Source organism: Myripristis murdjan, chromosome 19 (assembly GCF_902150065.1).
Source record: "Myripristis murdjan chromosome 19, fMyrMur1.1, whole genome shotgun sequence".
Lineage (NCBI taxonomy): Eukaryota > Metazoa > Chordata > Actinopteri > Holocentriformes > Holocentridae > Myripristis > Myripristis murdjan.
Genome location: NC_043998.1, coordinates 13,590,651 through 13,606,395, shown reverse-complemented (window position 1 = coordinate 13,606,395; position 15,745 = coordinate 13,590,651). Strand labels below are relative to the sequence as shown.

At 40.5% G+C, this 15,745-nt stretch overlaps 1 protein-coding gene across 1 annotated transcript; it reads left to right on the top strand.

The window, feature by feature from the left end:
• Positions 1–749: 749 nt before the first annotated feature.
• ccz1 (CCZ1 homolog, vacuolar protein trafficking and biogenesis associated) lies at positions 750–15,292 on the top strand. The gene is made up of 17 exons (XM_030077571.1): positions 750–905; positions 1,467–1,542; positions 1,652–1,748; positions 3,005–3,102; positions 4,510–4,603; positions 4,735–4,815; positions 4,906–4,953; positions 5,295–5,378; positions 6,195–6,370; positions 7,762–7,843; positions 8,481–8,542; positions 10,316–10,427; positions 10,803–10,836; positions 11,021–11,138; positions 12,550–12,708; positions 14,445–14,572; positions 14,699–15,292. The coding sequence occupies exons 2-17, from the start codon at positions 1,529–1,531 to the stop codon at positions 14,752–14,754; spliced, it is 1,443 nt and encodes a 480-aa protein (XP_029933431.1). The 5' UTR covers positions 750–905; positions 1,467–1,528; the 3' UTR covers positions 14,755–15,292.
• Positions 15,293–15,745: the final 453 nt, after the last annotated feature.

Genomic DNA, 15,745 nt, shown 5'->3' with positions numbered 1-15,745 from the left:
GGACAATGTGGAGACGCCTGGGGAGGTAATCAAGACCACAAGTCCAAAGAAAAGGAAGACTGGGCTTCGACAAATCAAGACCAAGAAAGGATTTAGTTAAGTCAAAATACAGATGTGCTAGAAACTGTGCTAGAAACCGAAATCATGGGATTTGTTTTTTCTTAAATCAGGATTTCTGAGCTAAAAACATTTGATACTTCTTCTATGTAAACCACATGTAAGAATTCACTCTACATGACTCAGTTCAGCCAATGCCACGTCTGTAGGCAAAGTGTGTGTGTGTTTCTGTGGGATGGGATCTCTTAGTTATCAGTCAACAGGATCAATTTTGCAAGATGCTGCTGTTTGTCTTTACGTTTTTTAATCACCACGTCATGGTAAAAGATGCCTATGCCTTCAAAAGACTGTTCTGTACATGCTTTTGAGGGTGAGTGCTTGGGACTCTACACTGGCTACCTGTATATTTTATTTATTTATTTATTTTTATTTTAAAGGTTTTTTTTTACTTGTTTATAAAGCTGTAAATGACCTCGCTCATCTAAACATCATTTTGTGTTGCAGGCAGATCACTAAGGTCTTCTACAGCAAATCTTTTAAATGTTCCTTATCGGTCCCATAAAGGTAGTGGTGAGGCTGCTGCATGTTTGTATGAAAGGTGCTCTATAAATAAAGTTGAGCTGAGTTGAGTTGAGTTGAGTTGAGTTGAGGAGGAACCTTTATTGCGCGAAGTGAAAACCACCCGGCGCACTTGCACTTGTGACACTCCGCTGTCAAAAGCAGGAAGTTCAGAATGTGAAGTGTATGCGGCGTCTCCCCCTCATTGATCTCATCTCTTCCACCTTTCTGTTCATTCGCGGTGACTCTCACCACAAGTATCTGCGGCTGTCTCGCTTCTACAGTATGAGGTGAGTGCTGCAGGTGTGTGTTGTGCTGGTATTTCTGTGCATTAAAGAGAGTTTTCCCGTGCAAACATAACTCAGCAGCGGACTTGTGCTAGCAGGGCTAACTAGCGGCTAGCTAGCTCCCCTGATTCACCACTTAACGTCGGCTAATTGCAAGAGAGACAACCGGCTTTACTGGTTTACACAAGAACTATCCAGACTGCGCTTTATGTTATTCGATGAGGCAAAGGAACAAACAAATTTCTTAGCAAATACTGAGAGGGTTTCCCACTCCGGCTCGGCTGTGAAGTAGGTTTAGCTAACATTGCAGCTCTGCAGAGTTTACTGACTGAGCAGCAAATGTCCTGAGACTCTACCCTGCCTTTAGTGTCAGCATTCCCTGCCAAAATACAGTCAGCATGTAAAGTAAGCTAACAAAAGTGTCGTTTGAATATTTGTGCGCTTCCAGTTTCCCAAAGAGATGTCAAAACTGGAACACCAACTGAATTCAGCGTTTGAACTCACTGATTTGGAGCTGCTGGCTGTTTTCTCTGGGTTTGACATGCACCTCTTTTCCCTGTGCAGGCACACGGCATGCTAACCAAACTTTCTTGGGAACAAACTAAATCCAGACACAAGCTACACTGATGCTGATGATAAGGTAATGTAGAGATCCACACACTGAATTAACCTACAACACTCATAATCTAACCTAACCTTAAAAATGCGAAGGCTCTTGTGTTTGAGCTTGGGTTTTGTGTCTGTCGCAGTCCCAGAATGGCCACAGGAATGCAAGAGAAACAGTACACGCCATCTCTGCTAAGTTTCTTCATTTATAACCCCTCGTTTGGACCGCGTGAGGGAGAGGTGAGCTCCACTGTTTGCTCTGCACATGTTGTACAAAACCTGCAGCAGTTCACACAATGTTCATTAACCCCTTACCATTCTGGCCCTTTTTTAGACCCATTTTGTTGAGGGTGCAGGGGATCATCAGGGGGGAAACGAAAGGTCAACAGAAGTGGCAACCTGGAGATTAATTTTAGCACTACTTGTGAAGTTATTCTAGTCATAAATCTGTCATAAACATTGTTTTGTGGTTAGGAGCCTGCTTTTTATTTACTGTGTACAAAGCGTAGAATGTTATGATTATGATGGGAGCATATGATAGCCATTCCCATGATCAATCGTGTTTTAATTTGCTGCAGTTAATATGTTGATATAATTCTACACAGATTTGGTGCAAAGATATCACCATTTTAACCACTTGAAAATGAATAAAAATGGTCCGAAGTCCCTCCAAAATACCACATTAGGACACCAAAACCTTGAGGGACATCGCAGAAAAATTCATGCTTTGATTTGGTGTCCAAAATCTTTACATTTGGAGATTTTTGTAAGAATTGAAGTCTTTGGCAATTGGATGGTGAGCGTTCTGTTCTGGAAATAGTTCAGAAACTCCCCTTATGGCTAAGATATCTGGAAAACCAGATATCATATGAATGCCTTTGGTCTCTAGTTTGTGGTTGTAAAGTTTCATGAGGCTGTGATTAAGTTTCAAAAAATGGGCTCACTACAATGAAATTGCCACTGTTGGGGCTGATATCATTACACAGGAATCAGATGTGGCTCTTTGAATCCTCAGGAGTCTCAGCTTTCCAGTCAAACCCAATTGATGCAACTCCAAGACTGTTTAGGCCCTAGTAAGAACAAATACATGACCTGTTTTAGAGTAGGCCAAAATAAAACATTTGTATTTCATGTGTGGTTTGTGGCCCAAACTGTATGGGATTAGCATAAGATGAGGATGTCTGCAAAGAGGAGGCCTGTGGGTGCCCACAGAACCCATTTCCATTCAGATATCATGATATTTAGCCCACTTAACGACAGCCTAGCATGACATGCTTGACATCAATTGATTCCTGAGGTTGTCTAGTTTCATATGATACCCGTATTAAAACTGAGCGCTCTACAGCCTCTGAAAGACAGTAAGTCAGCCAGGCCTGCTTGTGGGCTTTCGGAACAGTAAGGAGCTAAAGCAATGTTCATTAAAGTTTTTACTGGCAGCATTTTGATAGGATCCTTATTCTCCTGTCTAAATTGCTATTGGGTGGTGTGTTGTTCAGGAGGAGAAGAAGATCTTGTTTTACCATCCCTGTGATGTGGAGAAGAATGAGAAGATCCGTAATGTCGGCCTCTGTGAAGCCATCGTACAGTTCACCAGGTAGAGATCTTAATGAGATTACAGAAGCATTTTCCCCAACATATTACAGACCAAGTGACCCTCGGCTTCAGGCTTAGACCCGGAAAAATAAATATCTAATATTACCAATATGGCTTGGGTTGGGTTAACTAGTTATTTCTGTCCATGGCAACCAGACAGCGAGATGTAGTTGAAGCCAAGTTTCAACAGAATATTGCACGAATATCCAGACCCAATAAATAAATATTTTGTGAAAGCATCAATAATCATCCTTACAATATCATCACTCTATCAATATCAAGCCAGAGGTATTGTATGGTATTGTATATATTGTATCAATTTTTTGGAGAATGATACGATAGGTCAGCCACGATATGATTTCAATTCAGGGGTCTTCGATCGATGAGATGATATCATATGCTAATTTAACCACCATGTGCCTGTTGTAGATGCTTGACCAGGTCCATCATGTCTCCTGAGTATTTTATCTTTTTAGCCCTGTTTGTATATGGCATATGAACCGTCAGTGCTGCCACTCTTTGAACATTTAGGATGGTGGTGTGCTCGGATGGAAAGTGTGACACAGACAAGCCATGGGAATTTCAAAATATGATGATATGGATCTTTATTTTGACTTGGTATAGATTCTATTTTATTATTTCTCATTAGATTGATATATGGATCCAGATCAGTGGATCATTACACCCCTACAAACTACAGACTCATGTACCCCAAATAGCGCTGGTGAGGCACAGCCAGGCCGTAGCAGAAACTAATAATGAAAATTGTCTACAAGGTGAAGGAGTGAACAACATCGGCTGCAGGCATTTTTCATGTGCCCTTTTATTAAATGGAGAATCCTGATCAGATAGTCATCTTTTCAGATCCTCCTACAGGTGGTGATACTGTATAATTGAAGGGCCCAGTGGCATACTTTGAAGAGCTGCCACTAAAGAGCTCCTGGGCCAGTGTCAGTTTCCTCTAGCACGCAGTTTCCACCATGCCAAACATTAGACAGAGTTACCCAGAAGTTGTGAATGGTAGCACTGCACAAGGTTGTGAAATTTGAACAGTGTTGTGTTTCCAGTCAATAAAAATACAATCAATCACTCCATGGGAAAACCCTTTGCTAGGTACTGAAATTGAGTCAAGGACAGGAAAATGAAGGCTACAGTAACTGGAACATCCCTAATTTTACCGGTCACCTTTAACTAATTTATCAGCCAGCTAGATTTCTACAAAGAAGCATCGCCTGCAGGCTTAATCTGCTGAGGTGGTTAATAGTCAGATTTCCCAGCATTTGACACGTGACTGGTGTTCATTTCCTACTGTAATTGCATTTATTTCCCACGTCTTGTACCTGTTCTTCACGTCAAACATCGGTTTGGTGCCTCGCCTTTGCTACTGATCACGTTTTCTGTGTTTCAGAACATTCTGTCCGACAAAACCAGCAAAATCTCTGCACACACAGAAGAACAGACAGTTTTTCTTTGAGCCCGAAGACAATTTCTGGATAGTCATGGTATCTTTAAGATTTATGTGCACTGTACTTCTGCAGCACTGATTGTCAAAATATTATCAATATTGTAGACTTAAGCCAATATACTTAACCAATTTATATTCACTGCTTTTGTGTTTTTATTGGTTCTTCAGGTGGTTCGAAACCCAATGATAGAGAAACCAAACAAAGATGGTAAACCTCCCACTATAGAGTATCAGGAAGAGGAAATACTTGTGAGTATTGAGAGTACTTTCTCGACAGTTTCACGCCTTCCATGGAATATTGTTTGTTTTTATACTCACCATACCCTCTTCCCTCTGCAGGACACTGTTTATGGTGCAGTGTTAAGGCAATGCTACAGCATGTACAAGGTGAGCACCAGTATGCTTTGACATTTCAGAGTGATGCTTTCACAACGGGGGCGCTAGGCTCTTTTGTGTAGGTAAAGTACTCACCGTTTGACATCACATTTAAATAGATGTATAGAGTTGGGACTTCATCTTGAATCTGCAGTAATCAGAATTACTAAGGGCTGATTTAAGTTCCATGCTTAATCCTCTTTTTTTGTCAGATGAGTCTAATCGGTCCTTGTTTTCACAATTTCATCTTTGTAGCTTTGAATGAAACAAACAAAAAAAAGTACTTCCAGCTGTCTCTTTTGAGGTTTTAAAAACTGCACTTTGTAACAGTGGTTGTTGTCTTTATGCTCCAGCTCTTCAACGGCACGTTTGGCCGAGCGATGGAGGCAGGCGGAGTGGAGCTGCTCACTCAGAAGCTCGAAAAGTTCTTCTACAGGGTAAAAAAAAAACACATTGACAATATAAATGTCTGGAGCTGGGTGGAGATGTCATTTTGTTTACAAGGCAGATCATTAATTTTTCCTTATCATGCTCAGTATACATGAGACTCACTGTGATAGTGCGATTCATTTTGATCAGTGTACACACAGTTGTTCTTTAGAAGTAAGTCAGGCCTGACAGCCAGTGTTTTCACATGGGCTTGGCTCTATAAATGTTCATACAGTGCTTTAAGGTTTACAGTGATACTTAGGCATACATTTGCTTTTTTTCCCTCTCTTTGTAAATAGGACACAAGTTAAAAAGTTGTTGCATCGGTTATGTTTGCCGTCACGCCTCGTTGCCCAGTGATTCTTGGAAGCTTCCAGCATTAGCTGTCTTAACCTTGTGCCACTCACACACCTCACTGGAGGGAGTCAGCTTTAGGCGTAAACACCAAGATTAGCCACAAGTATAAAAAATTAATTTCTAATTAGGGAATACCCTCCAGAGTTTCGTAAGTTCGCACGGGCTTCCCTCTCCAGAATGTAACCCAAAGACGCATTGAGAAAGAGAGAGCGTGCGGTGTGTGTATCAGAGGTTGAATGTCGACGGCCTCTCTCTGCCCTGAAGTGACATTTGTGTCTCCAGAGAGTCTGTCTCTCTCTCCACTGTCAATATTCCATTGTAAACAAGCACTGGTAGGCAGGTAAACTAACTCCTTTCTCCCTTCCTTCTCCTGTGTCTGCGGGGCGTCTCATTTGTTTTGTGTGGATGTTTGTGTGTGTGTGTGTGTTTGTGTGGGTCCCTGTATGTTCAAATTGGGGGGTTCTCAGTATCTACAGACTCTCCACCTGCAGTCCTGTGACCTGCTCGATGTGTTTGGTGGCATCAGCTTCTTCCCACTGGACAAAATGACCTATCTGAAGATCCAGTCGTTTGTCAACAGAGTAGAGGAGAGCCTCAGCCTGGTCAAATACACAGCCTTCCTGTACAACGACCAGCTCATCTGGTACAGACTAAACACTCGCTGAGAGCAAATGAAGCCTTGGAAGTGCAATAATATAAATACATGTTTATTAAAGATAGTCCCCAACAAACAAATCCACCACTAGCAGAAAAAAAAATATTGAGGCCATGATCAACTAATTTGTGCACAAGAGATACAATTCATTCTCGCATTTTGGTTAATTTGTACAAATAAGATTTTGTCTCCTCGTGTTTTACTGTTTGCAAGGCATTGCCAACACAATGTGTTAATGGCTGAAAATATTACTCTATGCTTGTTTGAGTCATATTGTCTTTGTTAAATGTTAAAAGTTGGTCATGTTTGGAAAGAGAAAAACACTTAACTTGTTGTAATTGCACTGACTCTGACACCATCATACCTTTCTACACCACATTGGAAATTAAGTGAAAATAATCTTATGTAACCAATACTTGAAGCAGGTGAGCTTGACTTCATGTGAACCTACTTGACTGTCTGCTCTCCCTAATGTTACACTTGTCTCATGCACATGATGTAACCAAATTGTGGTGATGCTACAGTTAAAATGAGGGAACAAATTCTGCTTTGCATGCATAAATTAACCAGAACACGAGAACCATTTCATTAAAATGAGGGAATGAATTCTATTTCCTTTGCATTACATGTGCATATATATATATTTTTTTTATTGCAATTCCAATACTGTTTAAAAACCACATCTGAATTGTGTGTGCTTGTCCCGCAAAACCGTCATTCTGTCAAGGCGAATTGACATTACAGAAAAAAAATGACTGGTAATGTTACTACTGTTTGAGCCGTAAAATTGGTGTAGCTGATGTGCTGGCATTTTGACGCTGGCTGCTGTTCACACATGATTCCTGGGCCAGAAAATTAACAGAACAAGCCGCACGTGTGGAAGGGTCTGTGGTGGCGCTGGCTCCAGCAGATGCAGAGGTGGCTTGAAATGTGCCCTCTAATCCTCTTTGTGTGTTTTGCTCACCCTGGCATGCTGCTTGCCTTTAATTGCACCGTCAGCCAGCGCGCTCACTGTGCGAGCAGAGGGATTATGTGATCGCCGATGAATTAACTTGAGAACACCTTTGACGGCACTGTGTGACCTTTCATCTGAGCCTTCAATGCAGACGGGCACATTAGCAGTTGAATTTGGGCTCTGTTTATAACCGCCTATTATTGTTTGCTTTCATCCTCTATGGCTCTATTTTTCATTTCAGCTGCACTATTAGTCATAATAGATGTCTTATCGTATAATCCATCATGCTCTATATTATTACAGCATGCTGAAAAATACGCATGTAACCACACATTTTGGTTTTGCATCTGTTCACATGAACTCTACCTGTTGTAAATGTTGATAATAGAGATGTGTAACTGGGTGTTTGTGGTTGTGTCTACAGGAGTGGACTGGAACAGGATGACATGAGGATCTTGTACAAGTACTTGACCACCTCACTGTTTCCCAGGCACTCTGAACCAGAGGTGAGGGAAGTTTTGGCCAGAGATTGAAGACATGGTGAAAGTAATGGTTGTTGTGAAGGTGGGACGGATGAAAATGGGTGGTAGAGAAGAGACTCATCGGACTTGATGGGCGGTCGGGTCGATTTTATTGTGCCAGTGAAGTGCAAAATCCTCTCTAAAACTTATAAAACTGGTCAGCAGCCCAAAGCATCATCACCAAGTGTCAACTTTTGGTGTCAGTCCCTCAGAATTAAAGATGAGCCTCTCTCTAGACTCACTGTTTTGGACTGATGGTCAACAGTCGGACAGGGAGAAGAGGCAGAGATACCAGTTTCCCTTGGTAGACCATAATGCAGTTCAGCAACGGGACATTTTGCATTTTGAGTTGGCAATATAACTCACTTTTGTCTTGGCTGGAATCTGGAAAAACACTTAACATATATAATTAACAGCTGAACTGAATGAGATCACACTCACACACAAAGCTGAAGCAGATGAATCAGGTTGATGATTGATGATTATGTTAATTGGGTAAGAATATCTAAAGGTGGATTTTTCCTTAAGTGGTCCAGATATGTCATGTAAAATGACTGTGTAGATTAATTATTATGACCTCTCTTCTTCTTTTCCCCTCCCTTGTCTCGCTCTCTCCTCCCAGTTGGCGGGCAGGGACTCTCCTCTGAGGCCGGAGGTCGCTGGCAATCTGTTGCATTATGGGAGGTAGGTTCATTAACAGCCTCTGACCTGGGTAGCCTCTGACGGAAATCTCTCGTGTCTGTCTGTATCTACACAGGGCTTACATGGGCCTGGCTCACTGCTCCTCCAGGCCCTCTGCAGCTTACTGGAGGGTTTTACTCAGCTAGAAGTAAAAGCAGATGCTAGCAAGAGCTAACAGATGCTGTAGCTTTCATAGTGGCTGACCCTTGTACCACACTTTCGTTTCTGAAGTGGTTAACTGATGATTCTGCTTGGGATTCTCTGAGAAAAGAGCAAGTTAGTGTATAGATGCAATGACACTGTTTTGCCACCACTACAAATGTGTGCTTTCATCATATTGCAGACCATATTTGAGTCTAACTGTCCCTCAAGTTGTGAAATGTTTGTTTACCTTCTGGGGGCCAGAATTTGTCATAACAGAACTGTGAAATCATAATTTGACTAAACCTGGTGACTTTAGTTAAATTTTTCTTTTGCTTAATGTTTAAAGAACGCATGTTTTGAAGCATGTTTTTCTTTTTCTTTTTTTTTGCATATAGTTTCCATAAAAGCTCCAAATGCAGCCCTGTAATGTTACTGGATTGTATGTGTCTCTAACTTGCAAACATAGTGTCGGAAAAGCAAAAAAATTGATGCGTGAAATTTGATATTATTTGGGAAATCTGTAATATATATGGCCATTTTTCCAGCAAGATACATAAGTAAACGCGTTGGTTAAATTAAAGTAGAAATGCCTGCCGATATTTAAAGTGCTTCAGTTTGTCATTGAGTTTTGGTTGCTTTTGAGGTCAGCTTTGAGGTCTGTTAATTGTCATGCAGGACATAAGACCAATTTGGGTCAACAGGTCCTGCATAGTTTGACCACAGATCAGCCAGTGCACTGTGTATGTGTGTGTCGGTACGCATGCTTGTCTGTGCACCAGTATCATGTGGCCTCAGCCCACTGACTGTAATGAGCTTGACAGTCAGTCAACACAAACAGATTAGATAAGGGGGAAACTCCCTCAGCTAACACTTCCTAGTTAAACAATCCCTGCAGGCTTGTGGTGACTTCACTTTTCAAGGCACTGTAAATAAAAAGAGGATATTTGCACTGACATTTTCTATCTTGCACATACAGTATGTTTATCTGTCTTCACACAGCTCGCTACGGCTCCACGGAATAAAACAACAGAACAGTTAGCTGTAGGCCTGCAGATAATTCTTATCATTGTTGATCAGTGTGTCGTTTTTTTTTTTTTTTTTTGATGAATAATATTATGATAGAATTATTTTTTCAGCCCTCGTTAGCAGAGGCTCTGAGGACTAGCTGTAGTAATACAAGTTATGGGAGGTGACTGACCCACTTTGAGTCAGTCCATTCACACAGACACACAGAGGAAGAAGGCATGCAAATGCACAGCACACGCAAACGTGCACTTTTATGCAGATAGTTCCGCTTTGATATTTCGTGGCATCCTTGGAATCCGGCGTATTAATATTATAACAGTGACTCCATTGTTCTTGGTTAGTGGTCTTGTGTGTTGGATCAGTCATAAAGGGCCGGATAACCTTTGATCCATTTCACCACTGAGAAAATTAATTTGATGAAAAGTCTGCCTCTGAGAGCATCTTATGACTGATTAGACTTTGCTTGTTGAATTGTTTTATCCTGGTCTTCAAGATGCTTTTATGCTAGAAAAATATATTTTTATGTATCTCTAGGTACCCGTTTTGAATTGCACACCCCACCCCCGAAATTATGTACCCAAACATGTCATCCTTTGTCCCCCCCAGGTTTCTGACAGGACCTGCCAATCTTAAAGATCCAGAGGCCAAATTTCGATTTCCCAAAATATTTGTCAACAAAGAGGACAGCTATGAGGAGTTGCATCTCATTGTTTATAAGGTGACACTGAATAATTATGAGCTTGAATTTCTGCTGTGTTTACTTACAGTCTACTAATTTAATCACAGGATCCACTCGCAGGCTTTATTTTTTAATAGTTTATAAGAGGGAGCAGGAAGCACTCCATTATTACTCATTTTTATGAGGATGAGGATGATCATGATCTGCAACTGGAGGGGTTAAGCTTTTGCTTTCGAATAATACATTTAGAGGGAAATGTTCCACTGATCTATAAAATGATATGGATTTTTGGGATTGAATGAGACAATTTTAAAATGATGAGGTACTTCCCATGATGCTAATCGTATTAATGTAATCTGCGACCTGTGCTCTGCTGGGTCTGTATTCAACCTGCACTGATCTGCTCTTTTCCAGGCGATGAGTGCTGCAGCTTGTTTCATGATCAGTGGTATGTATTCACACAATACGGTTAAGTTAACTTAGATTTGCCTCCACTCACCATCGTACCTTGCTACACCATGTAATAATCCTGTCAGTCATTATTACAACTTAGATTTTTCCCTTTTTAATCCTCATATTGAAACACAAAGGTAACGTATTGTTTGTTTTGATGACCTCTCCTCTGTTTCCAGCCTCGGTGGAGCTGACCAGGGAATTCTGTGAGCAGCTGGACAGCTTGGTGGGCCCCCAGCTTACCTTGTTGGCATCTGACATATGTGAACAGTTCAACATTAACCGCAGGATATCAGGGTCAGTGTCGAACCCCTTACTGTTTATTTGCATCCTACTGACCTGTGTCGTGGTTGTTACTAACATGATAATGCAGATATTTGATTTTATTTTGTTAAGCAGCTCTCAATTTTTAAAACTGGTCCACTTCACTTTTCTGATAAAACATAAGAACTGAGGGATTAAATGCGCTGGAATAGTATTTAAATTAGAAATGGTTGGCAGACGGTGTCTTTAAGTTCATTATTTCACTGTGTTTAAACTATCAGTGTCACTCATTTTGTCGCCTGATGAAAAAGAAAAGAAATTCCTTGTGTTGGTAGGAAGATGAGCGCTTCTCTCCATGGTGATTACACCAGCAGTGTTGTGTGTCATCACAAGCCACTCAATCCTTCGAATGAAGTCAGGCTGGCTAACAATGATAGACGAGGCTCCGTTACCATCAGATATCGTCGCGGCTCTACTTAGACGTAACTCAAGCACGGCCACAGTGTTGCGTTGGAGGCTGGCGTTCTGGCCTGCTCTCCTCTAACCCCAGCAGATAGCTTGAGATATGGTCTCGCCTGTAACCCAAGACTAGGCTCTTTGGCCTAGACAATTTGATGGACTCTTTTTAATCATCCTAGTGAAGACTGGACTGAATAAATAATGCTGCCCAAAATTCTTCAGCTGGCATAAGGCTCATGTCCCAGCTAAGTCTGCCAGATCAGTGAATAATTAGCACACACTCAGTAAAATCTGAGGTAATGCTGAGGTGAATACACTTCTGGAGAATCAATTACAGTATTGCTGTCAGTTAACTTGCAGCAATAACTCCTCTACGCACCTAACTTTTCAAATGTGACCAAGTCCAACAAGCCAACTTATAGCTATTTGGAAATGATACAAATTATTCCAATGTTGCTTCACTGTAGTGAGATTTAGCCTTACAAATAGTTCAAAGCGGAGAACGTCCAACAACAAAACGACGACTGCATCATATATGGCATATTTACTGTTAACTTGTTTAAAGAGGAACTAAACCATCCATCAAGGTGGTAGCAGGCTGAGGAGGACAGCCCACACATTCCTTTCCCCGCCTACACACTCCCCTGTGGGATCCCAAGGTGCTCTCAGGCCACCTGGGATGTGTCATCCCCCCACCCCAGTGTGTCCTGGGTCTGCCCTGGAGTCTCCTCCCAGTTACCTGTGCCTGGAACACCTCCATAGGGAGGCACACAAGAGGCATCCTAATTTGCAGCTAAACTCCAAACACAAATCTGTGTAAAGCCTGACGTGTGATGGTAAAAAGCATTACACAATGTCACCACCTGTTGTTCTCTTCAGGCGGTTTACACAGATTTGAGATCGGGGTTTAGTCACTGTTTAATGAAAGTAAAAGTTTGACATCAGTTTTGAATCTTGCCTCCTCTTTGACGTTGTATCTACTCAGGCCAGACAAGGAGCCTCAGTTCAAGTTTATCTACTTCAACCACATGAATCTGGCAGAGAAGAGCACCATCCACATGAGGAAAACAGCCAGTGTTTCCCTCACCTCCGTCCATCCTGACCTCATGAAGATCCTGGGAGACATCAATTGTGACTTTGCCAGGTACAATAAATAGTATTTGCTGAGTATATTTTTCTTGTATTTAATGTCTCCACATGTTTCCTGGCATTTAAGGAGTAGAGGATGTTTTTTTTTTTTAAATATCAGGGAGCTACTAGTTAAACCAGAGAACGTATGAAGAAGGAAGGAACATTATGGCATAGCAACAGCACTCTTAACTTGCACTGAAGCCAGACTTTGGTGCCAGTAATCCTGAAGTCAATGGAACAGGCATTGGATATCCCACTACAAACCACTGTACCTCTGCTGTTTAAACCGTGACAGGACAGAGATTCAAATGTATATCAAAACACACTTTACAGAATGCAGACTGGTGTTTTTGTCCAGTGTGTGCATTAGTTGTCCTTGTTACAGACCCTCAAAACAACAGGAGTCCAGCAGCTGCGTTTCCATAGTCTAACAGCCAGTTTACTCACAGTCCCGACGCCTGGCTGGGCTGCTAACCTGTTAAATAAGTCATAAACGGAGGGCAGGCAAATATATTCAAAACAATGACAACCACACCAAATTTTTCCCCACACTCAGCACCAGTTTGGACTCATGTGCTTCTCACTGATGTATTGTCGCTTCCTTCTTTATGTATTCTTTGAGTTAAGAAAAAAAAAAAAAAAAAGTTTGCGTTGTCAATCTTTCTTTTACTAAAATGTCAGTTCTGTGACCTGTGAAACTTACTTGAAAACAAATGTCACAGTGTTCCTTTCATGACCTGCAGTCAGTTTTTAATGCTGGTCAAAACATTTTGGCTGTCCCTCTTCCAAATAGAGGCCTCAGTGATTTGCTTTGTGTTTTCATTTGGGACAGCTGGTTTTCCAGTTCCACTGATACACAGACAAAGAAGGAGAGAGCACAAAGAAATTAGGCCATTGAAAAGCGACATAGATACTGTTTGGGTTGCCATGGCTCACCTACAATGTATTGTACCGTGATTCTCTAATGAATTAAATCCATATACAATGAAAAAAACTTCAGCCTGATTGAAAGAGTTATAGCTGCATTTCATATCCACAGGGTTCCTACAGGCCTTGAAAATCCTTGAAGTTTGTGGATTTGAGAAAATTAAAAACGAGGCTTGGAAAGCCTTTGAAAATAAATGGGTGGCCTGGAGAGTACTTTAACTTGTTTTTTTCCTTTGAATAAAATTCATGAATATTCCACAGATCTCCATCAAAGGATCAACATTCAGCATCTTGAGGAAAACCTTGTGATAGAGATTTATTGCTGCAACAGTTGTATCAACAAAAATGGACATTTTCACTAAGCTTTCCTGATTTAAAAAAAAAAAAGTTAGTTATTTGACAAAACTCATTAGACATCATGAGTCCCTGAATACCATCAAACAAGACTTGACAAGACAAGACAGACTTGAAAGTCATTGACAAGTCTGTGAATTTAGTAAGCCTCTTATTACTGCTAACTTGGTTGACATTATCGAGCTGAGCTTTCTATTTATGTATTACTGTTTCATTTTATGTAGTTACTAAAAAAAAAAAAAAAGAAAAATAAAATGTTTGCAGTGTATTTGAAAGAATTCATGGTTTGGAGGGATGCATGCATGATCATTGCAATGAAGTATTTAAAAAAAAGTCTGTTAATTTGATGTCCAAGTAAGAGTGGGAAACCTGCCTCCAACACATGATAACGGCACATAAAGACAAAGCAACAAATCAGATAAGTTGCATGTACATTAAAGTGCTTTTCTTCTTGTATGTTTCTTCTAGGGTCGATGAAGATGAAGAAATCATTGTAAAAGCGATGACAGACTACTGGGTAGTCGGCAAGAAGTCAGACCAGAGAGAGTTGTACGTCATTTTGAACCAGAAGAATGCCAATCTGATCGAAGTAAACGGTACGTCTGACATGAAAAACTCCAGCACCCAGGAAATCTGTGTCATTTCCCCCACAACAGACAATCTGCCTCAATACTTAATCTCCAATTTAACCCCAATGCCCTTTTGTCTTTTCTCCACTACAGAGGAAGTTAAGAGGCTTTGTGCGACGCAGTTCAACAATATATTCTTCTTGGACTGATGGAGGGAGGAAAGGACAACAACCAAGACTGTTTCACCACATTAAAAACTGTCACTGCTGCAGGGTGTCATGACAGAATCAGCAAAATGCAATAAATGCATTGTAAAAAGACAAAAAGAAAAAGAAAAAGAAAAAATTTACACCATGTTTTCCCCAAGGTTTTTATTTAACCGATACAAATTGTAATTTTCTCTTGTAATTACTTGTACAAATCCAGATTTTTACTGTACATGTACTTAATTTCTCTTTCTTTGTACATACATTGTCTTGTAGGATGTTGCCAGCTGTTAATTTTGCTTTCTTATAAATGACATCATTTGTTCATGCTGTTTTTTTTTTTTTTTTTTTTTTTTTTTTATGGATACATCCTGACAGTGTCTCAACATTAATTTAAAAAGAACTATACACTCTTTTTTTCCCCTGTCAGGTTCCATTGATTATCAGTAATAGTTTTGAAAAATGATGTCACCATGTCAGAAGTATTGTGGTTTGTAAACAGCTGCCCTAACTTTAAATAAATTAAAAAGTTCTAATTTTACTTGGCTCAGAATCCTCTGGTTGGATTTGTAGATGCACATATCCCGTGGAAGATATTTTGCAGTTTATTAGTGCAACACTTGTGATGTTTTTTGTTTTTGTTTTTGTTTTTGTTTTTACCAGAAATACACCTAAAATATACAAAAAAAGGCATTATTGTGTAAAAATAGGCCTGTCACTCCAATAATGTGTCCCAGGACTGCACTGGACAGAGCAGGTAAGTGCTAACAAACATGTCTTGTTTGCAATTTTTAGTTCCACCTTTTAAGATGTGCCACATTCTATTAACAAATGATGTTTATTATGTTTTATTACAATTATTTCTGTGAAACAAATGAGCACTGAGATAACTTGAACAACCCTTACTAAACTGTCAACAGTGATTGACGGAGAACTTTGCATGGACTGGTAATCAAATCAAGCATAAACAAACAACATAAACCAATATCACTGA

Coding starts and splice junctions, on each gene's coding strand:
- ccz1 (XM_030077571.1), top strand. Junction 4,816..4,905: donor ATCAGGAAGAGGAAATACTT/GTGAGTATTGAG, acceptor TTCCCTCTGCAG/GACACTGTTTATGGTGCAGT. Junction 6,371..7,761: donor TACAACGACCAGCTCATCTG/GTACAGACTAAA, acceptor TTGTGTCTACAG/GAGTGGACTGGAACAGGATG.